The sequence below is a fragment of the Hyaena hyaena genome, unplaced genomic scaffold (assembly GCF_003009895.1).
Source record: "Hyaena hyaena isolate Hyena2069 unplaced genomic scaffold, ASM300989v1 scaffold_277, whole genome shotgun sequence".
Taxonomy (NCBI): Eukaryota; Metazoa; Chordata; class Mammalia; order Carnivora; family Hyaenidae; genus Hyaena; species Hyaena hyaena.
In genome coordinates, this window is record NW_024080905.1 from 869163 (window position 1) to 894647 (window position 25485).

The 25485-nt window shown below is 39.5% G+C and overlaps 1 protein-coding gene and 1 long non-coding RNA gene across 2 annotated transcripts in view; both read right to left on the reverse strand.

Moving 5' to 3' along the window:
- Positions 1–1353: 1353 nt before the first annotated feature.
- LOC120240985 lies at positions 1354–4242 on the reverse strand. Its single transcript, XR_005530798.1, has 3 exons — positions 4036–4242; positions 2921–3387; positions 1354–2391 (listed from the first exon to the last, which is right to left on the reverse strand). It is a non-coding gene; the product is annotated as an uncharacterized LOC120240985 (long non-coding RNA).
- A 10113-nt stretch (positions 4243–14355) lies between these two features.
- The window catches only part of STAM (signal transducing adaptor molecule), an 87881-nt gene continuing 76751 nt past the window's right edge, over positions 14356–25485 (reverse strand). Inside the window, exon 14 of the mRNA XM_039245886.1 lies at positions 14356–17506. Within this exon, the coding sequence (XP_039101817.1) occupies positions 17275–17506 (232 nt within the window). The 3' untranslated portion in view covers positions 14356–17274. The remainder of the gene's footprint in view (positions 17507–25485) is intronic.

Here is a 25485-nt window from a genome sequence, read left to right on the forward strand (position 1 = left end):
GCTGAGAGCCAACCTTGTAAATGAGACTTTCAAAAGATGGTGGTCAGGCTGTTGTAGGTTAACCAGAATCCTGGCTAAATACTAACATGCTATTTCTGCTTCTGTAAATCCACTTGGCAAGCTTGTATTTCCCTGTTCTGGCTGACCACACCCACACCCTGTACGTAAGGTTACAGAACACCACGTCACCATCCTACCCTGGTAGTCTATGACGTAGTCACTACCCCACGGCTTCTCATATGTCTAATTCTGGTTGGTCATTTCAAGACTAAGAACTTAAAACTGATAGGTCTCTGCCAAAACTAACACCTGAGTGTCACAATGCAATTGGCTACCATAGTATGCTGTAGAAAGTAATAGTTAACTAATTAATGACATACTCTGCTTTACTGAGATCCATACAAGCTCACTGCCACCTTTGTTCGGGGCCATTCTCTGCATTTCTCCATGAGATCAGGAGATCAGGTTTGGCCCGGCCATAAATAAAATCTTGCCTCGCTTCTATTCGTCCTTAGGTGGTCTCTTCAACAATCACCGTGTTTCAAGGCAGTCTTTTTCTGTCCACGTGGTCACTGTTGAATCCCACTAGTGCTCAAATGCCTGAATTCCATTTTCAACCTTATGCTATTGATGAGACAAAGGAAGTTAAAGAAATAAAAATCTCATACATACAAAGAGCTATGTTTATATTTTAAAAGTGTCTGCAAGTGTTTTTAGAAACTGTGTCTTGCTACATAATAGTTGTTTTTTTCCTATATTACCTAAACTCGAATAACCAATTTCGTGTACACATCTAGCTAATCATGATAATAAATACAGAAATAAACAATATGTAAGGTTAAATCACCACCAGAGATAATGGCCCAGATATAATTTCGATTTTAAACACCTATTTGGGTGATGTGACCAAAGATATTTAATCTGTATGACTTTCCTCTGCAATGATAGTAATACTCTGAATTTATATCACAGTCAGAATCAGTAATACTCTGAATTTGTACAGTCAGAATCAGACTGCTAATAAATTGATTCAGATGACTAATAAACCCATTAGTCTCAATAATTTAAAAACTTTGAGTGACTTCACAAAGTCTACCTGCTGGTAGAATCCTAGTTTGCTCACACTAACAAATTTTTTGGTTAAAAGATTGGAGAAATCAGCGTGAGTTCTGTGCTTCACCACTAGAAAGGAAGCAGAATGACTTTTGCTGTGGTATGGCCATGCCCATGGCCAGCCCCAATTATGCTCTAAACAAGAGGCTGGTCTTTGAGAATAAATTGATACATCTATGGTGATGGATCAACACAGTCTGCTTTATCAGAAAACGCCAAAACTATAAAATGCTACCTAGAGCCATTTCCTTAACAGATGATATTCTGTATTTTGACAAACTCATATACACTTTAAGGAAACCATTCTGGTTCCTTTGATTTTAATTTTTCCATGTGTCCAGGAATATAATCTGAAAAAATATGCTCATCTTTGTAGCTCCCGAGTATGATGAGAATAATGTGGCACAAGGCTCAAACAGTAGGAGAGACAAAGATTACAGGAAGCGTGAAATCTCGGCTGGGGAATGTTAAGCTGATCCTATACAATGGGGTTTTGTAAGACAGATGATACAGACATACTGCGAAGATCTCTGAAAGCATCTGAAATCATATGTAAAACTCTGGGTAGAAATATTGTTCTGGGAGAGGTCCAGAGCTTTCTTCAACTTCTCAAAGGTGATGGTAACCGTAAAATATTTGTGAGGCCTCAGTCAAGTGTGTAAGAAAACTAAGGTCAAGAGGAAGTTACAGAGTATTAGTGTTTTCCAAACTAGTGTGACCAGAAGGTTCACTTGGGACACTTAGACTAGCTACCTCAGAATCTTCAGGCAAATGGCCTGAGAATCTGTATTTTACCAAGTATCTAATTTGAGCGATAGAAGACTTCAGTGTATTTAAAATCCATGCCAGGTTAGGCACTTTACAACTCCATGGTTCTTGTGGGCTTATTCCTATTGGTAAAGGCCGGTGATACTCTGTTTCCTGAGGGGTGACAGGAAAATGGTATCTCAGTGGGTCAACAAATCATTGCTCATATTTGTCTTATAGAATGATGCCAGAGATAAAGCTGTGAAGTTCCTTGCAAGTAATACTCTTCTCCAGAAAATTCTCCAACTTTAAAATTCAATCATTTAAAAAATCTTGGTATACATTACGACTTAATGCTTCTATCTCTAAAAGTAAATCAGAGCAAGACGGCAATAGTTACCTTCCCTACCCCCCAGCCCAGCAGGTCAGAACATTATCAATGTTCTAGATCAAGCCCATCCTCCAGATTCTGCGGAGATACTTAGTTGCTGCTCCTTTGATTGTTGGGCAAATCCAGAGTATGATTCCACACTGTAAGTAAACCAAAATGGTAAAAATCAGTGCTTTACAGATGTCGTGAAAAACAATGAATCAAAAACGGACTGGCTTGTAACATTCTTGCCCAAATAACCTGTCTGAATACTAGATAATCTTCAATTAAATGTCTAGTTTAGATTTTTCAGGATTCAATCTCAGCAGCACCACCTACTGATGATTTAAATTCAGGACTTTATGTAAATTCTTAGCAAAGTGAATATTAAACAGTTAACTGGAAAACATCTAGAACGCATTTGGCTTTTCATAAAACATGCATGGTGACATAACTAACAGAGGAAAGATTTAATATTTTTGCAAGTGGTGAATCAAGTTGCATTAAATGTATAATGCATGCTTCAATCCTGTTATAGAATGAATGTGCATCCCCCTGAAATTAATCTTGAAATCCTAACCAATAACATGATGGTACCAGTGGGGCCTTTGAGAGGTGAGTAGGTCATATGAGCAGAGCCCTTGTGAATGGGACTAGTGTTTACAGGACAGACCCAAGAGAGCTGCCTACCCCTTTCCTCTTGCCATGTGAACCTATAGGGAGGAGACAGCCTCCCAAGAACCAGCAAGTGAGTCGGCACCAGATGCTGCATCTTGCCAGAGCCTTGTTCTTGACCTGCCCAATCTCCAAAACTAAGAACTAAACTTGTGTTGTGTATAAGCCACGTGGTCTATGGCAGTCTGTTATAGCAGCCTGAATGGACTGAGACAACTTCAGATGTTTCTAGCATGCTGGCTATTTTCCATTTGTCCTTCTCCCTCCTTTAGACACTCCGTGTCATTCAGTCTTCCAGCAGGGCTCAGCCAACGAGAGGATTATTGCAGGACACCGGGGGGGTGGCAGGAGACACAGTGAGGTCCATCCTCCTTGTCACTCTTTCCTGGGACAGTCACAGCTCTGTCAGTCTGTCCCTCCTCCAGAAGTCCAGCTGTCAGTGGGCTCCATGCAGCTGCTGTATAAGAGCTGCCTCTTTTGACCTAGGAGTCACAATAGCACAGTGCTTCAACATCCCTTGGTCTTCAGTAAGTAGTTTCTGCATGCAAGTCTGTTCGGTTGGGCCACCTGAGTGTAATTCTGCTTCCTGCCAGGGCCCAGCCAGGGCCCAGCAAGGTACGTACAATCATCTCGTATACTATAAAACTGAAATGATCATTCACTCAACACTTACATGAATACAGTGACCAATACTGTCTCAGATACAATACAGATACAGACACAAAGACAAAAAAGATTCTATTACTAGAAGCTCAGAAGATTCTCATATTAACATACATAAATGAGATGTGGATTGATTAAAAACTATCAAAGAAAATGATTCATTGTAAATATTTTAATTTCTATACATAATTTTATTAATCTTATTTTAGGTATTAAATAGGTAAGCCTTTTGGCCAATTAGGTCTACACAGTTCCCTGAATGTCTCTCCTAGTTTACTGGCAACAGATTAGAACCTTAAGGTTTATGGGAACAACCTTAAATAAGGCATTTAAAAACCTGGAACCAATTAGTCAACCTAAAAATGTACACTTTTACATTCTCAAGAGGTATTCTTATATACAAATGATTACCTTGGAGTCCTTCTGTGGGACGGACACACACATACACCCCAGCATAAAATTCTCACCTTGTGTGGATTCTGAAGAGCAGCGACCTGCTTCATTCTCTCCTGTGGCTTCCTGAGTTCTCACAGGGCAGAAAGTGAATCATGAAAATCTGAGAGCACCACAGCATCGTAGAAAAGCATACAACATTTACCTAGGTTTGAACTCCAGCTATGTCACTTTCTAGCTGGATGATCTTGAGCAAATTACTTAACTCTCTGCCTCAGTTTCCTTCCCTACACCATTGTCCTTGTTTAAGGGTTATCTGAAGAGCACTTAAGGGTGGTACCTGTCCCATAGTAAAAAAAAAAAAAAAAAAAATCTAAGGGCTTGTCAAATAAATAAAATTAAAGTGATACTGTTTTTTTATATTGCCTAGAAGTACTGTAGTTAGAAAGGACCTTAAGAGATATGGTTCTCTCATTTGTAGGTGATATAAATGAAGACATGGAAAAGTTAATACAATAAGCTAGTGTAGAAGATGTGACGGTCTTGGATAACTTCACTCCTAGGAAGATCCACTCGTTGATACAAAAGGCCTCAGACATAAATGGAGCAATTTTATCCAGCAAAACAAAAACATTTTTTTCCCTGGGAGTGGAAGGATAAATGCACACCCAATCCTTTCTGGAAAAGGTTTAATCATGACTAGATTACTTTCCATTGCATAAGAAATAAAATCTTGACTCTATTATTGTTATCCAACAGAAGTTTCAAGATCTATGAAGGCTCGGAGATTTTACCTTACTTGCAAGCTAACAAGTTGATATGCACCGTTCCATGAATGCTGAAAGAAGACACAAGATCCATGGGTCTAAGACAAAGGACTGCATGGTTTACAATACTAACAGGAGGCAGAATGTTAGCATTTTCTTGTGCCAGTTCCCTGAACACAAGGAGAGAAGGAGGTCAGGTAATAACAGCACATGCAGAAAGTTGCAGCACAAAAGTGGAACACTGAGTTTAGGGAACCCCAATTTTTTTTATACTGGTAAGCCTGCCTGTCCGTGCTCCAAAGCAAGCTCCTTGCTCTAAATCTACCTTCCAAGGCTTTAAGCAACACTGCTTTTTGCTTCAAAGGGAGATATCACCTCTATCTTTAGCAAAGCTGTTCACTACACAAACATCCTTAAAAAGATAGTCTGGAGAAAACATAGTCAGTGCCTCTGCTTTCACAATATGCAGACAACATCAAAGAACTATGGAAAAGTATCTCTCAACAATTTCTACCCTTTGTTTTTACACCATCTTAGTCTTGGAGAAATTTTCATGAATGCACCATTCTACTGATCACTGAAGAGTTTGACAGAGGCTGGGATCAACTATTTAATTAGTCTCATACAGCAATCAACTAAAACTATAGCCAACAGGCTTCCAAGCAGCAAAATCAGGTCAATTTCAACCATGCCCCAGTGGCCTGGACCCAACCAATTAAACAAATCTCACAAGACTTCTGATGAATTCACCTTCACAAGTCAGATGGACCTGAACTCCCTCTCTCTGAAATGGACCTATACAGGGAGCGCATAATAATGAACAAAGTTTTTCTGTGAGCGTGAAATCAAAACAAGGGAAGTTAAGCTCACCTGAGCCAACTTGTGTATGTATTAGCACCTGGAGAACTGCTTATCTAAAGGGTGAGGACACTCAAAGTACACTGGTTAAGATTCACTCTCCTGCATAGATGCTCTTTTGCTAGGCTTCAGTTCTATACTGTCCCCACTTTGCCCGGGCTACATGTTTTGTCATTCAACAGCAAATTACCACACACTTAATGGCTTAAGATAACATACATGTATTATCTCACAGTTTTTGTGGGTCAGGATCCTGGGCATGGCTAATCGGGGTCCTCATCAAGGCTGCACACAAGATGTCGGCCAGAGCTGGGTTCTCATCCGGAGACTCGACAGGAAGGGTCGCTTCAAGCTCAGTCTGCTAGCAAGATGGAGTCTCATGTAACATAACAGAATAGCAGGAGGAACATCTCACCTTTCCATAGTCTGCTGGCTATTAGAAAGTTAGAGGTCCCGCCCACACTTAAAGGGAAGGGATTAAAGGCATGATCATCATCAGGAAGTGATCATGGGGGAATCCACTCTAGACTCTATTTGCCTCATCACATCAGACATAGTCTTCAGAATTACATGGTCAGGTCTTAGAAGGCTGTAGATCGGCACTGTCCAATGGAACAGGATGTGAGCCACGTATTTAAGGTTTCTAGTGCCTACGTTAAAAAGTGTTTTTAAGTATACAAGCACTACAAGCCCACTTTAATGTGAAATACAGTCCCACTGTAATGATAAACTTATGTTAAATGGGAAAAAGTTTTACACTGCTTCAGGCTTTATATTTAAATTTATTAAAATTAATTAGGATTTAAAACTCAGTTAAATTTTGAGCCCATTACAAGTGCTCGAGTCCAACTGGACAGTGCAGCCTTAGGTCTACTCTCTCTTTTACACGGGAATGATGACCTCACGGGTTCCCGGGTGTCAGAGGAAAGATATGTGGCCTCAAGATGCTATTTGACCAAACTTAGGCTCCTCTGAGCCCTCTTCTTGCCATGGTCCCTGTCCTTGCCAGACTTAAATAACCCCACCTCTCCCTCCTTGAGGTCTGATCACAAGGGCCTGCCCTCAGCAAGAATCCCACCCCCCATCCTTGACATCTCTTCTCAGAAATGCTCCATCTATGGACCTCCCGCACCTCTACTCCTCTGTTCCCCAGCTATAAATCCCTACCTGTCCTTACCATATTCTGATTGAGCCCAGTTTTATACTGAGGTCACTTTTCCCCTACTGCAAAGTTCTGATTAAAATCTATGTCATATTAACTAAATATTTGGCTCTAGTTCTCTTCGACAATTGAAAGGGCAAAAGTTTTAATAAAGGGAGGGCTCGGTGGCAAACCAGAGATGGAAGAGCCAGCCGTGGGAATAATAGAGGCCTCATGGTGTTAGATCATTATCTTTTTTTTCAAGAAATCAAAAATCTCTTACATGGGAAGTCACCTAGTCTTAATATACAGTTAAGACTCTAGCTCCATGTAGGCCAAAGAAAACATACCAGCAGGATGTTGCTGAGCCATCCGTTTTTAATGTCTGTTGTAGGGTGCCTTTCCTTCTGCTGCGCTTCATTCTATATTACTGTCCTGTTTGAACACAAGGGGTAGTCTTATTTCCTTTACTTTCAGAGTTTTGGGGAGCTCCATCACTGTAGTTCTTCAGAACTGACCATGTCCAGGGGGAAAAACAAAACAAAACAAAACAAAAAACCAAAACGCTTCTCTTGGGCTCCAAGAAACTCCCCTCTGAGCCTTTCCTTTGCAATCCCACCCCATGCCCAGCTTTTGTCTCACTCAAGGACAGTCTGAGGAGGAAGCGAGGAAGATTGTCTCTTTTTCTCTAGTCTCTTCCTGCAACTCTTAAATGTCAAGAAGACGAAGTGTATATTCTCTTGATCGTTTTACTTCATTCTTTCATGCATCTATTTTCGCCCAAGTATGAATGAAATGCAAGAAAGGGCAAAAATGGGAACTACTTTACCATGATGCTCCCTAGAGGTAAGAGAGAAAATGTCTTCAAATTGTTGGTATCATCAAGAAAAAGAAAATACTGTATTTACTTTGAAACTCACAGAGAGGGCACTATAGGTGCAGACTGTTTGCTGCTGGGGGTGAGGAGAAAGACCATCCCTTTCCACTTCCTTCCTCCCTGTCCCCCCAGAAAGGGCCAAGTGCCAACAGTAGAAGCTAAATACTTCTAATGGTGGGTACAGAGCTTTGGATTCCCTAGGGAAGTAAACAAGTTGTAGCCTTTTTGTGAAATAAAGGTAAACAAATTTCAGACTTAACATATGGGAACAGACATCAAATTAGCCTGCCTGGGGCCTCTGTTTCAGTACAAGCCTGGTGCTTGCCACTGCAATTAGAAAACCACAAAACATTGTTCTGGGGAGAGAAAGGAACCGCGAGACTGTCCTCAGTCCTCCAATGGATTGGGGAGGGCAAAAACGTGATCTGAAGCCGCAAGCTGTGAAAATGGTGAAGACAAGTTGATTTATCTCTGGCTCTCAGGATCTGAGAGCAACCTGACACAGACTGGGTACTGTGGGGGTGGAAATAACTTAAGTGCCACGGTTTATGGGCAGTTGCAAAGTCTCTGAACCCACCCATCAGAGCTAGGAGATACGCTTCTGGTAATTCGAGTTTGGACTCTGGAGTATGACTTTCTGTAGAAGCAGCTGTGGTACAGAACTTCAAAACATCATTAACATGATGCTACCCTTTAGTAGCAGGGCTTTGACAGGCTTTAGCTAGCCCAGCACCCTAATCACCAAGTTCAACATCATTCCTCAAGTGTATCCCAGTACCAGGTTAAAAATAAGCTTTTGAGGAACAATGAGGAATGATATGCACAAAAGACCTCATGACATACTGTGTAACAATTAAATTCTGGCAGAGTGAAATCCCTAGTAAGCTTATTTATTGTTCATTTTTTTTAGTAAGTTTATCTGTTGATATGAAAATGAATTTGTAAATAACCTGCACCCCCATTTTTGGATTTGTAAAGGTACTACTTAAATATTTTGGGTAAATGTTTAGATAAATACCAACCATATTTAGTGGTGACATGTAAAAACTTAAAAGGCAGTTTAGTAAAACTTGAAAACCTGGTATATACTCAAAAGTCAACTATATGAAACGCAAATTAATACTTAAGCAACAAAAAACAATGAAAATAATGACATAATGGCTACGCCCACTTAACTCAGATGGTTATCCTTAATTTTCTTTTCTTTCCCTCTTTTGAGGGAGTGAGGAGAAAGGGCAGGATTACGTACGTAGGGTATTGGATGTAGGGCAATTTCCCGCAGACTGTATTTAAGCAAATTACATTAATTCTTTAAATCTAAATATGCTAACACGTTCAACTGGGATACTTTCTGATCTGGCAAGGAGGAAGAAAGCTTTGCCTCCTACATGTCCATAATTCTTAACAATCACTTCAAACTGTAAAAGCAATTTTTCTAAAGTTTGAAATAAATGGTGACTAGCCATTCATTCTCCATCTCTCCATTACTTTCAGAGCTAGTTCTGACATAGTGATGATTTGGAAAACACTTATTTGTTGCAGACGGATACACTAGGCAACAATATGAACAAAATGCAGATTTCAGTCGGTTCCTGCAGGATTTCATCCAGGAGAAAACAGGAGGTGAAATGGAGAAACCCATGCCCGCTGACCGGAGCCGTGCAGAATACACCAAACACACACCACCCCCACCACCGGCAGCGCCCTCAGTTCACTGCCAGGGCTGAGTATCACCCCCCACCTCAGGTCACAACGTGCCCTCAAATTCCAGCAGCACACCTTCCACCTTCCCCAAACCCACAGCCACAACCCTTCTGACACCTGCTTCCACAGGCACACTCCAGGTCTTTTCCAAAGTAAGGTGCCATAGTGTAATACTTATTAACCGTTTAACATGTAAAACTGTGCTGTTTTCATTAGATTCCTATCTTTGTTCTTAAGGGTGTCATTGCTGAAATCGTGGAGTGCTGTGCTTCTAACCCTGTTTCTCCCATAAATGCGAAGGCTTTTTTACTGCACAGTTATGCAAAACATGATTTTTAGAAAACATATTTGCATTACAGCAGAATCCATTGTATGCTATTATGAACTCTAGTTCAAATTAGTCACAACATACAAGAGTCAACTGTGGGAAACAAACGCCCACATTCAGGTTTCTCTTAAGGGGATTTCAAGGATTCTGTACAGAATTTATATTTCTCAAACCACAGCTCCTGGAATATCTAGAAAAGAAAGAATTATAAACAACACTGGATTAATAAGCCATGAATTAGTATGAAACACTTTTAGAAATGTTACTTTCAAAAGATATTAAACATAGTATTTAGATCATGCTACTCAGTTTTAACTGAGTGATGCATATCTCCTGGTCAAATATGGAAAAGAGCACTTCACAGTTTTTAATGTCAAAATGTTTGCTTTTAACAAAAGTGCTAAAACATACTACCTAAACTCAGCTCCTTTAGCTATTATTCTCATTATCCTCTTTTGCTTAAGTTTTGAAAACAATTTCCCTGACCATTTCGAATGATAACCTACATATAACAAACCTGACCATAAACTGGATACTTAATTTAAAATTTTCCCTACTGAAGGCATCAACAGGACCAATGTCCAATACATATTCTTCAGCAAATAAAAATTTAGGGGTATTTTCTGCCTTTTCAAATATACCAGTCAGAAGAGTTAAACGCTGGATTAAAGTTAACAATAAAAACCTTGCTCCTATCACGCTAAAAACCTTACAGAAGTTATTATCTTCCAAATACATGAAAGGCATGCAGGGAAGAAATACTCCCTAGCTTTAATGGAGTACACAAAAGTACCAAGGGGGAGAAGAAGGGGGGAAATAGTGGGGGAGAGGGAGAAAGGCAAACCATGAAAGACTCCTGAATACTGAGAACTGAGGACTGATGGGTGTGGGGGGGGAGGGGGAAGATGGGCATGGAGGAGGGTACTTGTGGGGATGAGCACTGGGTGTTATATGGAAAACAACGTGACAATAAACTATTTGTTAAAAAAAATGCTGAAATAAAATGTTACACATATCAAAAAAAAAAAAGCACAGTAATTTAGCTTGCAGCCTGACGTATTTCCATTCCAAGTGCTGAAGTCTTCCTATTTCAAATACATTGGCCTAAATGCCCCACTCCATGTAAATTAATATTTATTAACCACAAGAATGAAATGAAACTGTACTGATGTTTTGATATCAAAACATTTCACTAAAACCAACTGGAATCTACTCTTTTATAAAGAAGAAAAATGTATCAACTATACAAAGACAAAATTAGTTTTTACTGTGATGTAAGATAAAGACCATTTTTTGGTAAAACCCAAGAAGTACTCATTTCTGGGACTATTCTTGAAAAAATTAGCATGAGACAGCAAAAAAGGTTCTACAAAAAGCAGTGACTATTTCCTTTGACACAATGAGTGATAATCAACTTGAAAAGTTGGTTTCCCCTTCTAAAAAAAGAGCTCTATAAAGCTTATTTACTTCTTTTCTATTTTATTAAATACTTGGTATAAGCCTTCTTTATCAGATTCCATTAAACAACATAAACTAATATAGTAAAGAAACTTTTTTAATACTGGCAAAGTATCTGATCTTCTGAAGTACAAAAAAACCAAAATACATGTTGTTCTTAGAAATGTTTTACAGAACTACATAAAGGATACATGTAACTAACACACAAGATTGATTAGGAAAAAACCCACCTAACAGCTAGCTAATGCTTTTTTATAATAATAACTGGTAACTAAACAAGGTATAATGGCACTTTCCTAGGCCAAATATTTGTGATATAAAAAAAAGGCCACTGCTGATTCTGCATCTTATTTGGAATATTAGAAATAGGCTCTCAGCCAAGCACTTTAATGTCTCAAGCAACCTGCTTACTAAGTAAACAGAACAGCTGAAGGATGGGAAGTGCAGCGTATGGTCTCCCTCATCATTCTCAGTCATTAAGACCGATGGTACTACTCTGTCTATGAGGACATCAAGACGATTTTATTTAGTCTGATGATACCTATTTCCTTTAGTCTGAAGCAATATACAAAAACAGTATTTGCTTCTGAGCTGTAATTATTAATTCCCCAATCCCCAAAGCAGCACCAGTGAAAATGAAAGTACTATTAAATGCAAGCACTTCTACCTGGAATGCAGATGTTCCTGGTAAGGTCACTCAAGCATATACAAGAGGCTCAAGAATTTGCTAACAGAAACAAAATACCCAATTACCTTCAGGAAGTGCATTATGAATGCCGGAAATCATGTCCCCAGTTTTCAGTGCCACAGTATGCGACCCCATGCCATCCGGTTTCCTTCTTTACTATGAGAGGGTAACTGCCTGGGCACAGGGGAGTTATTCAGGCTGAACGGCAGGATATTTAAGGTACACAGAAGGTAGAGGATCTAAAGCACAGAATTTCTGCAGGCTTCAAAGGCTTCTGTAGTTACACAAACACTACAGTTTATAAATAAGAAGGCTGTTCAGAGAGACTCATGGAACTGCCCAAGATCACCTATCTAGCAAGATCTTCTTTTGACAGAAGATATATATCGGGGTTAAAATCCAGTCCTCTGATTTCCTAGGGCAGTGAATGGAAATTTCCACTTCATAGCAGAAAAGAACTCCAATAAATTACAATCTAATTTAGTTCTTATTCTTACTCTTCTCACAAAAAGTACCACCACTTCCTTCACAAGAAACCCATGTGGTCACAAACTGAGATGTTTTACAATACAAATTAATGAAACTTTAATCATGTGCCATCCACCATTTATAGAAACGGACTTGCTACAAAGCATCCTCTTTGGTAAGTAGTAAATGGATTTACTGTACACTTCATTACAACTTCTTCAGTCATTTTCTCAGCAACACATGTGAAGTGTTATCATTATATTTTTCAATTACAGAATATCAAAGATACTTATACTTAAACCTCCCATTCTCTGATGGAAGAGGAACAAATTCCAAAACAGTATATGGATATTTTTGTGTTTCTGATTCTGAGGATAATAACCCTACCACATGGATGTTTCATAATATTTGGCATCTAAATTGGCTATTACACTTAATTAACTGAAAACCTTCTCAACTGTTTATATAGCATACCTCTTTTAAAAGTAACAAGATGTGTAACGATCCTTCACTTAAAAAACTTCCTATATCCTGCCACAGAAAACAATGGATTATATTTATCCTATTTTTTAAAAGCCATGAACCAACCAAAATAGTGCAAAGTCAGAAATAAGCTATTTAATAATCTGAGAGTGTACATTATTGTAACTTGCATGTGTTTCTAACTTGGCTGGGGTTATAAATTTTACTTGGTCTCATTCCAATTTGGTAACCAACTTGAGAAAAATAAGTTAACAATCAGAAGAAAGGATTTTCCTTTCCCTTCGGTGATTTCAATATCTTGAGAAGATATGACTGTAAGGTTATGAGAAGTCTTTTAAAATGAACATGCTAAAATGCATGCCTCCCAAAAAATAAAGTCCTATAATTATTGATTACATTTCTAAAAACTACTTAAAAAGCCATCCAGAGTGAAGTGATTATTTTGGCATGGAGGGGGAAAAAGGAGGCTATTTTTTATAGAGGCACAAATTTCCTTCATCCCAGGACACAGACAAAATGAACCAGAGATACAGAAAGAAACTAGCAGAATTTCTAGTAACATTTCTTCCCTCACCTTTCTAACATGTCTATTTTCTCAAAGTGCTGTATGAGGTACAACAGTAGAAAGCATACAACTTGTAAATATAAGTACTTCTGTTATTTTGAAGCTTTATACTTAAAAATATTTGTTGCTAATGAGGGTGACCAGATTGAAAAAAAAACTGGGGTACAATTCTTCTTTAAAATAGACATAACTAGGGGTACCTGGGTGGCTTAGTCGGTTAAGCGTCCAACTTTCGCTTAGTTCATGATCTCGCGGTTCGTGGGCTCGAGCCCTGCGTCGGGTTCTGGGCTGACTGCCAGCTCAGAGCCTGGAGCCTATTTCAGAGTCTGTGTCTCCCTCTCTCTCTGACCCTCCCCTGCTCACGTTCTCTCTCTCTCTCTCTTCTAGAAATAAATAAAAATATTTAAAAAAAAAAGTAAAATAGACATAACTATTTTTTTTAAGTTTCTGGCCATCAGAAGATCAATAAAATAGGTCCCTTTTGCTTTTATCTGAGAGAATGCTGACTCAATAATTTAATATGTAATCCTTATCAGAAATTCTGTCAGTCTACAAGCAGCAGCAGACAGACAACGGTGGTAGTGGGCAGGGAGTGTTAGGGTATGGTAGAGTCAGAAAATCAGCAAAGTACAGAATGACCACAAGTTATCACATGTAAAATGCAAGGAAATCTAAGATTTTAAATACTGAGATTTACAATGCTATAGAACATAAGAGGAAAAAATGCTGAATCTAGGAAAACTTCAGAAAAAATTACTTAAGTTTTATAATTTCAAAGGAAGAGCACACTGCAAAAGAATACATAAAAGTCAAATCGCTTTGATTAAAAACTGGAGGGAGAGGATGTCATCGTCAATAGTACAGAAAGTAATCTAGACACCTGACAAGAATATTTAATCAAAACATGATTCTAAAGTACAAGATAAGTGAACACCAAGTCTTCAGAAAATACTTAGGTAAGAAAATACTTAGGTAAGTTTCTTCCATATATTGTATTCTAAGAGGTACAGACAGTTCACTGATTAAAAAAAAAGAGGGAAAGAAAATGACATAAGAATGAAAACTTTAAATTACGGTTTTGTTATTAAATATTTAAAACGTAATAAAACAGAAAGCTATAATTAGGAAACCAAGGAAATAGATGAGACAAAGAAAACAGTGATTTTAAAGTATTAAACAGATAACAATTTGACCAGCAAGACCAATGGACCTCATTTGAGAAAATAATATATAGTTTTTATGGTTGCATAGTTCATCACAGAGGACACTAATTTGTCTTCTATAAACTCGAAGCTCTGGACTAAAGGTACTCCCGACCTGAATTATACATGTCATATATACATGAAAACTGTACTAAAAAGAATGTTAGTGGCCTATTAAATATTTTAAATACAGAAATTAAAAGGGATAGAAACAAAGTTTCAGAAGTTTTTAACACCATGACAGGAATCCCTTAGGCCTCTTCAGGGAGTAGGAAGGGTACAGAGAGGGGACGGTCCTTGAGCTGGAAAGACTGTAAAACCACAGCAAGGACACCCTACACATTAGTCATAGCAGGTCGGTGGCACTGATATATTGTCACATTCAACGGGCTGCGGGGTTTGTCAGTTACTCATACTGGACGGTAACAGGCTGAATTTTTCCATTTAGATGTCACTGTTCATGCATATACACTCAAATTTTATAAAGGAAATAAGCTGAGAAGTAAAATTTGCTTCACAGAAATCCATATAGTCAATTCATTTTATAAATAATTCTCCTCCTTAAAAAAGGGGAGCTCGTCATATTTTAAAAAGAGTTTTTGAAAAAATGATACATATGTTGGTTTCAGAACAAAATCATTTATCTGAGCTCCTAACTGGTCCTTTCCTATTTCTATTGTTGCCATATCATCTGAATGATTGAAAATCCAGGGGTTCCTCTCTATTGGAATTTTTCCATCTGGTATTTTTATACCAAATAAATGCAAAGCACATACTAACACAGTTATCAGTTTTTAAGTACTCCTTTAAGCCTAGTAATGTAATAAGTAAGAAAAATGAATATGCGCCGTAATAAGTTTTTTTTCACTTCACCATTCATTCACTTTTACAGGGCAAAAAGTATACTAGACACTACATAATTGATGTTACAGCATCAAGATAAACTAGGGAAATGACATATCTGCCAGTTTGGTAAACAGAAATTTATCAAAAGACAGAAAAATACAAGGTGACTTGGAAAAAGGTCTAGGAGTTAAACTACAATATTCAAGCTGGAATGAAAAAGATTATAATCTGTCTGATACTGTTTATCAAGAGGCAATATATTAAAAAATGTTAATGTAAAGTGTGAATTCAAGGTTTAAAATACTATTTGAGGGCAACATACTCTAAACTTAGGAAAAGTCAAGAAATAAGTCAAACAAGCAAACTGAGGGTGACATTCTGGAGGTCAAGATGCTGTTGTCCACGTGAACCTACAACATCCATCACCACTGAGACTACCCACCACACATGGAATCATTTGTCAAAAAGGAAAGGAACAAGCTATGTGACTGCAGTCGTCTTAGAAAATACGCGTTAAGTTTTCATTTATGGCATGAAACACACTGGATCAATTCATTTGATATAACCCCAAACTCAATTTTTCAGCTGTTTAAACAGTATTAAATAACAATGTAGCACAACTATGGAAATGATAAGTATTTAAGATTAAAATGTTGCTGGAAAACACATTTCATACAGAGCAAAAGGAAAGCCTTTGTTCAAAAATACTCCTGAGTCAGAAGCCAAAATAATCCCATTAGAACTTTAGGAGAAAGAACCCCAAAAGTCCAGTTTGAAAGATAAGGACATATATACAAACTATGAAGCAAAACCAGGAATATAGAAGACTTTGAAACATCTACTTATATCCATTTTAATGAACAATTAAAGGATACAGCGTGTTAAAGACATATTTAAAAGACTACTAGTGGGAAAAGACAGATGAATCAAATTTTGTTTCTATCCCAAATAATTACAAGAGACTCTGAAAATGTAGTGTAATTCATGTTTTCTCTCCAGTTTAAAAATTTCTATCCATTGCCTCAATCTTTGGCGTCACTGCCACCAAGAAACACAGTATACAGCTCAAAACTCTAATTTCTATCTTCAACTAGGAAAAAGTAAACCAACATTATTTCTTTGAAAATAAGATATAAAGAATATGATCCTACTTAATTTTGTCTCATGGCCCCACAATATTCTGAAATACCATGCCGAAATGTAAAAGTGTAAAAGGGAACATCATCATTTGCCATAATTGCACCAAAAATTTAGCTACTGTACGCTGGTGTGATGACAGCTAGTAGTATGCAGAGGCTACAGAAAGACATAAAATACATAGGTTTAGCTCACAAGTAGTCAAAGGAAGGTTCAGTTTAATGTGAAACTGAAACACGGACAGCATAATGCCTTCACGTAAATATGCTACAGCTTTGTTCTCTTGAGTTGAAAGGGATAGTGTAATTATCTTAAATTTACACAAAACATTATGAAACATGGTAGTTGTTCATGATTAAAATAAAATAGCAATGTAAATTAATTTAACAGTGTTAAATATATTCACATGATCACCATTGTGATTCAAAATGGCCACTAATGAAGTTACACAGCAATATATGTACATAACATTTGCCACAACAGTGTTTTTAAGTTTGACTTTTTGCAGATCATGTAATTTCATGAGACAAATAATCTTGTATCAATTCTTTCATATTATGAAAGGAATTAAATGTTGTAAGTAGTTTCATTCCTTTAGGGGACGGGGGAAGGGAGAACCTCTAAAAAGTCAGTGCAAATTGAAGAGAGTTCTGCCTTCTTGAATATTTGAACTTGTAGACCGAGATAGATTCCTATAAGCTGAGGGTAAACAAACCTTAAGATATTAAAGAATCTCATAACATTGTCGGCGGCTTTTAGCAGGTATCTGCCACAAAGAGGAATCCCAAGTCCTATAGCAGAGCCTTCTGAGAATATGGTTGCTGTGGCTGAGGTGGCTGTTGAGTGCCTCCGGGCTGAGGCAACGGTGATGATGTTAAGTTATAGTTTGGCACCTGGGACATATTAGTTCCTGCACTCTGGTACACAGTGACATCGGCAGTAGCGGCGGCGGCAGCAGGAGGAGGACTATAAACTGAAGCCTGGTTGGGGTATGTATTTCCTTGAACAGAACTGACCATTGTGCTGTGGAGGGGGAGAAAAACTCGATTAGATCAATGCTGACTTACGTTGCCATTCAGAGATAAGCAGGAAAGCTATTCATTAAACTTTCATTCATTCATTCAATCAATTCCATAAATATTTATTAAATACCTCTAACAGCCAAACATTATTTTAGGTACTGGGGCATCATAAAGAAAGTAGGGAAAAGAGATTGGAGCTCATCATGAAGCTTAAATTCTAGTAGGAGAAAAAAGATAATAAACTTACAACATGTCAAGAGGTAATAACGGGTATGAATAAAAATAAAGCAAAGTAGGAGGACCGAGGGAACCTGGGACAAGAGACTCCCGTCTGGACCAGTGGTCGGGGAGTCCTCCCAGATAAGACAACATTTAAAGAGAGCTGAAGAGAAAGGGAGAGGGAGTCATACTGATGATCTAGGAGGGGAAAAGTGTACTAAGCAAAGAGAAGAGCAAACACAGAAGCCTCAGAGGAGAGAAAATGCCAGGCCTGCTCAAGGAACAGGGAGGAGGCCACAACGGAGGCACAGTGAGCAAGTGAAGAACGGTATGACACGAAGTCAGTGGCGGACGGAAGGGGAGGACAGCCTTAGAATACGTAGCGCCTTAGAGGCAACAACCAGGATTCTGGCTTCTACTGGAGTGAGATGAAGACACCGCCTGGTTGGTTTGGACAGAAGAGGGATGTAATTTGACTTAAGTTTTAACAGACTTGCTTTGGGCCAATGACAGATACAAGGACCTGAAAAGAGGCTCTCCAAGTGAGAGCTGACAGGCAGCTAGAGCCATGGTGGACACAGTAAAGACGGGAGGAAAGGGTGGGATTCTGAAGGCAGTGTCGTCAACATTTAGTAATGGGAAGTGGCCAAGAATACCTGAGGTTTTAGAATTGAGTGCCTGGCAGAGTGGCCACTCACTGAAAGGAAGACTACAAATAAGGATTACAGTAGATTTAGAGAGGGAGAATCAAAGTACAGTTGTAGGGCCGCCTGGGTGGCTCAGTTGGTTAAAGCGTCTAACTTCGGCTCAGGTCATGATCTCACGGTTCGTGGGTTCGAGTTCCACGTCGGGCTTTGTGCTGACAGCTCAGAGCCTGGAGCCTGCTTCAGATTCTGTGTCTCACTCTCTCTCTCTGACCCTCCCCTGCTCACGCTGGCTGTCTCTCTCTCTCTCTCTCTCTCTCAGAAATAAATTAAAAAAAAACATTTAAAGAAATAAAAAATAATTTAAAAAAAAGTACAGTTGTAAACACATCAAGTGAGAGACCTAGAAGATTCACAAAAGATAATGGAAGGGTCTGGAGTCCAATGAAAGGTCAGGACTAGAAATACACCAGAGAGTTATTGGCATACATGGGGTGTTCAGAATCACAGGCCTGAATGAGATCCCCTAGGCAATGACTGCTGGGAAATAAACCATTCACTCAACACTTAAGTGAATACTTCTTATTTGAACCCTAGACCTAGAAATAAGAAAGATAAAGAGGCAGGGGCGCCTGGGTGGCTCAGTCAGTTAAGCGTCCGACTTTCCGACTTTCGCTTAGGTCATGATCTCGCGGTTTGTGGGTTCGAGCCCCGCGTCGGGCTCTGTGCTGACTGCCAGCTCGGAGCCTGGAGCCTGTTTCAGTCTGTGACTCCATCTCTCTCTGACCCTCCCCTGCTCACGCTGTCTCTCTCTCCTAGAAATAAATAAAAAAAAACATTTAAAAAAAAAGAAAGATAAAGAGGCAGTAGGCAAAGAAGACTGAGGAGTGGCAATAAGGTGGAAGGAAAACAGAGAATGGTCACGGCCAAGTGAAGACAGTATTTCAAAAAGGAAGGGGCCATTGGATCTGACAATATAAACATCACCAGTCCCTGACAAGAGTAGTTCCAGTGGAGAGGGGAGATGAAAGCTTAGTAACTCTGTTTCCCTTACTTCCCGGGAAATATAGGAGCACTAAAAGAGGCCTGCAATCTACTGTGACCACATCTAGTATCCGTACCACACCCACTGATAGAGTCAGCCTTCCCTCTTGCCAAAAATGATCACTGTCAGCACCCCCCTCCAAGTCACCCTAAAGTGTGCATGGCTCCTAATCCACCAAAAACATTACTTCACAATTTTTGCTGCCTCTGCTTACTCTTTTCCCATTCCCATCCTGCTATCTGAGTTTTGACCACTAGGTTAGCCACAAAGAGAAGTACTAAGGGCTTTAATACTGAGGCTTCTCTCCCCTCCCCACCCCCCACTTTCTCTTAAAAACAGAAAACAATCTATGCATTGGGCAATTGCCCAAAATTTTCTGAATATTGCCTATTTCTGAACTTTTCTTCAACCATTACACTGCTTATAAATCAGTCATTTGTAAATTCAGTGCTCTTGTAATTCGCATAAATTAAACCAATTCATTATGATAAGAGATAGTCCATTTACTGCCACATTCCATCAACTAACGTCACCACTCAAGTAATGGTAAAATGCATTACCCTTTATCATCTATGTGTTGTGTTTGAGATATAAAGTGCTGGAAGTAAGATGTGATGTTATTACTTACATTAATAAGGGTCACAACAGTGGTACAATACAATGTTCAGACGAAGCGTTAAGCTCTGGAGCCAAAAAGCCTGGTTTTGTATCTTACCTATATGGGACCTGAGTCTTCCCTACCATGCCTCAGTTTCCTCATCCATAAAGGAGGGGTGACAGTGTACCTTCTTCATAGATTGATTATTAGAGTTAAATGAGTTAATACATGTGAAGCAAACAGTACAGTGCCCAGTGCTTATCAAACACCCCAAAATGTTAGCTACTACTGTAATCATTCCCACTTTGTATTGTAGTCCTTACCTCAGTTTACAGTCCCACCATCCACCTAAGGGCAAACCCCAGCAATTCACCCAACACTTCTCTTTAATATCATTGCTCTGCCCTAGCGCCCCACCATGTCAGCCATATGCAAGCATTTGTTAATCTCCTAAATAACTTTCCCCATCTCTTACCATTTTATCCTGTGTTAGACACTCATTTCTTATCTAATATATACAGTCGCCCAGCTTCTTACCTAGCCCCTAAGAATTCATCTATATTATTGCCATTTAAAGCCCTTAACGAGTTTTCCCAGACAAGACACAACCTCCTTAACATATCTAGGACCATTCGTTATCCTTGTCAGTAATTCCAAGCCTGTCTCTCCCCTGTCCCACCACAGAGTTGAATCCTTTAGTAAATCTGCACTGTTTGATAACGCCCAAAATGTACCACATTTTTATAACTCCTTGGTTTACTCATTCCATGGATACCAAGCCATTTCATACTACCAAGTCTTTGCTCATGATAGAAAATCTTTCTTTTTTTCCTCCAGGCTAAGAATAACAAGCTTGAGCATATTTTCTTGTACACACTTCCTGAACCACAATGCTCCTACAGCATCCTGCAAGTACTTCTATTTGTAATTTACATTATGGTTACATAATTTGTATGTGTTTGTCTCTGATAACCAGTAAGCACCTTGAGGCTAAGAAACTATAAATCAATGATCACCTAACAGTTGACCAGGGATCCAAGAATATTCCATGAACAAAAGATAGCCTCTTCCATAAACAGTATTGAAAGAACTGGATAACCACATGTAGAAAAATGAAATTGGACCTCTTTCTTATACCATTCATAAAAATGAACTTTAAATGGATTAAAGATTGTATTTAAGACCTGAAATTCTAAGGTGTGCCTGGGTGGCTCAGTCAGGTAAGCAGCTGACTTTGGCTCAGGTCATGATCTCACCGCTTGTAGGTTTGAGCCCCATGTTGGGCTTTGTGCTGTGCTGACAGCTCAGAGCCTGGAGCCTGCTTTGGAGTGTGTCTCCCTCTCTCTCTCTGCCCCTCCCCTGTTCACACTCTATCTCTCTCTCTTAAAAAAAAAAAATAAGAGAGAGAGAGACCTGAAACGCCTAGAAGAAAACAGAAAAAGCTCTTTGACACTGGTCTTGGAAGCAATTTCTTGGATGATAACAGAAGCAAAGACCACAAAAATAAAAATCAACAAGTGGGACTACATCAAATTACAAAGCACAGCAAAAAACAATCAACAGAATGAAAAGGCAACATACAGAATGGGAGAAAATATTTTTAATAAGGAGTTAATACCCAAAATATATTAAAAACTTCCATTAACTCAATCGTAAAACAGAGAAAGAAAAAAACAAAAACAGCCCAATTAAAAAATGGGCCGTGGCGCCTGGGTGGCTCAGTTGGTTAAGCGTCCGACTTCAGCTCAGGTCATGATCTCACGGTCATGCGTTCGAGACCCACACTGGGCTCTGTGCTGACAGCTAGCTCAGAGCCTAGAGCCTGCTTTGGATTCTTTGCCTCCCTCTCTCTCTCTGACTCTCTCCTGCTCACGCTGCCCCCACCCCCAGAAATAAACAAAACATTAAAAAAAAAATTTTTTTAAGTGGGCAGAGAAAATGAATACACAGTTTTCCAAAGAAAACATAAAATGATCAACAGGGACATGAAAGAGGTATAAGAAAGTGCTCTAATATCACTAATAATCAGGGAAATGGTAATGCGAGCTATAATGAGATATCACCTCACACCTGTTAAAAGGCCTATCATTAAAAAGGCAGAAGTATTGCCAAGAATGTGGAGAAAAGGGAATCCTTGTGTAATGTTGTTGGGAATGTAAACTGGTGCAGCCACTATGGAAAACAGTATGAAGCTTTCTCCCAAAATTAAAAATGGAACTACCATATGACCCAGCAATCTCATTTCTGCATGTATGACCAAAGGAACTGAAAATGAGGACCTCAGAGAGACACCTGCACCCTCACCTACACTGCGGCATTATTCACAGGAGCCAAGGGATGACAACAACCTAATCTGTCCGTCAACAGATGAATGGATAAAGATATGGGGTTTATACAGACACACGTGCACCCACATGCATGCGCACGCATACACACGCACACGGAATACTATTCAGCCACAAGAAAGAAGGAAATTTAGCCATTTGTGACAACTTGGATGAGACCTGAGGGCACTATGCTAAGTGAAATAAGATACAGACACACAAATACCGTATTATTTCACTCACATGTGGAAACCAAAAGAGTCAAATTCAGAGGACAGTTGTGGTTAGAAAGGCATGGGGGTTGAGGAGAATGAGGGAATGCTGAATGAAAGAATATAAGTTCAGTTATAAGACGAACAAGTTGGCGTCTAATGTACAGCATGGTGGTTCTAGCCAATGATACTGTAGTTTAAAATCCACATCAGTCTCACCTTCCCCAATTATCAATAAGACCATCCTAGAGTGACAGAGATCTGGACAAGTGATGGCTCTCATATCTTTTACAAGTGATATGTAAAAGAATAAGAAATTGCCTTTTAGGTACGAAGTGAGGGACACTTTTAAAAACCTGCCCACCAAAAAAAGAAGAAAAAATAACTGCTCACTGACCGTGATTCGTAATTATAAAGCTCCAGGTGAATATGTGGCACATCTCTATCAGGTAAACTTCCAACCCCAGTTCTTGCTCCTCCCAACCTTATTATCCCACATTTACTTTGTCATCAACTTCCTCATTTAAACACGTAACACAAATTTTCTTATATATTTATAAATATACGATATACACATATATATGTGTATATATGTTTCTGTGTGTGTCTTTTACAGAACTTTCTCAAAGACTTTGTGAAGCCTTTGCAAGAAATTAAAACATTTATCTCACTGGCCTAACACAGCACTTGAATTCCCATCAACACTAATATTTATTTATCAAATATTACAGAGTTCCTACCAGGTATAAAACCTTGGACTGCACAGTGTGCACATAAAGGTGAAAGAGGGGCACCTGGCTGGCTCAGTCAGGTAAGTGTCTGACTCCTGATTTGGACTCAGGTCAAGATTTCACAGTTCATGAGTTCGAGCCTTGCACTGGGTTCTGTGCTGACAGTGTGGAGCCTGCTTGGGATTCCCTCTCCCTCTCTCTGTCCCTCCCCTGCTCACGATCTCTCTCCCTCTCTCAAAAATAAACATTTAAAAAAGAACAAAAAACAAAGGTGAAAGACACTTAGCTCCAGCTCTCAATATACACTAGCTTAGTGGGGAAAGAAGCACGTCGCACAGTGACAATGAAACAGAACACGGTGTGCTGGGGCCTGTGACAGCCACAGAAGAGGGACAGTGCTGAGAGGCGGGAAGGCACAGCAGGCGCTCTATGAAGACAAGGTTCTAAGAACTAAAGAATAAACAGGAATGAGGCAGGCTTTTAAAAAGGGCTAAATATTTCAAGGAAACTTTGGTCTACCACGAGCAGCTACTGAAATACTGAAATGTGCACCTGTCTCCTGAGATGCCAGTAAGAGCTGCCCCGTGGCCGGGGATGAGGCCCGGCACACAGAGCAGCCGGGCACCAGGATTCCCCCGGCCCGGGCGCAGGGGCAGACGGCACCACCCACGGCAAGATCTCCAAGGCGCCGCAGCTCTGAAGCACGACGCAGGCGCCTGCACCCACCGGCCGATTTTCTCACCTACAAGGGCAGCTCCGTCAAGGCGCTGACCTGAGAAGGGTTCGCAAGCAATGTCCAGTCACAAGGCTGCCAGAGCGGCAGCGGTGTGTCACAGAGCAGCAGCAGACTAGCGGGAGAAGGGGCGGCAGTTCTGGCTCCGGAGTAAAGTGTCTAAGAAGTCCCTGCGTGAACTTCCGCACATTCTCAACGATACCTACCTACTCTGTACTTGGTTTTAAAAAAGCATGTTACTCTTCTAAGAACAGCAGCTCGCTACCAATGTGCTTATTTCCCATGTAAGGGTATTCATTTTCCTCAAATTTCAACTTAAAAAAGTCCTAGAACAGAAGAGCTACACGTAACATTTTTCCCTAACCCATATAACCCAGTAGGAAATGCCCTGTTTCTTCATGGCTGTAACAAGCCTCCCCATTACCCTTTTTCTTAAGGTCACTTCAGAACGCTAGATGTGATCACAAAATGACGTGTGGCGATCCCTAAGCATCCCTTGTAGGACTCTTCTGAGGACGGAAGACAGTGACGGTAGTACAGCAGCATTCCTGAAACCTCCTACTCTCACCGGAAGGTTTCTACAAAGTGTGCCTGTGCCAACCAGAAACTTCAGCTGCAAGTGAGAAGAACACCATGACTTCTAAAATGACACACTGAACTCCTACTGCCTATCTTCTATTCATTTTAAAAGAAAGACTTCAGTTTAGGTTCCTACTGAAGCAGGAAAAACACTTACATAATCATAAATTTTATCATATATAATCATTTAAGTACATGATAGGAGGCATTATAAATAAACAGCCAAAACATGGGCTTGTCTTTTCATATTGAGCTCCTTGATGCATGAACCATAGAGGCATATAGCTTCTTGTATCTCTCCTTTCAAATGGTTTATCTTGCTGTGATACGTACTAAATTCCAACACAGGGCAAAAAGATGGAAATATCTGTCTTAAGAGACATCCCACAACTATAAATTCTATAACAGTAATGATAAAGACATTTAGATTTTATATGAAATTTGTGGAAGATGATAAGTTATAGTTACCAAATTTAAGTTTCATTAAAGTCCTTAGCAAGCATCATCACATACTCAAATAAAAACAAAACCAAATTATAGGCTGGGTTCAAGATGAAACCCATGAAATAATTTACTCTGAATAAGACCAGAAAACTGGATAAAGTCTCTGCAACAAAGGACAAAAAGGACACCAATGAGACAGGCAGGAGAGGCAGAGACACTGTGTGGACAAAGACCCCCAACCAAGGCACTGTGATCTACAAACAGAAGAGATCTCAAACATACACACGTTTTCCCTGTAGAGTGAGGGGTCTGTACTCCGTGTCAGGCACCTCAACCTTCATATCCTGCAGGAGAAGAGCTCCAAAAACACAGGGCTTTGAAAACCAATGGCAATTTAATCAATGAAAACCACAGACTTCAAGGAACAGAGAATCCATTCCTGAAGAGCTAG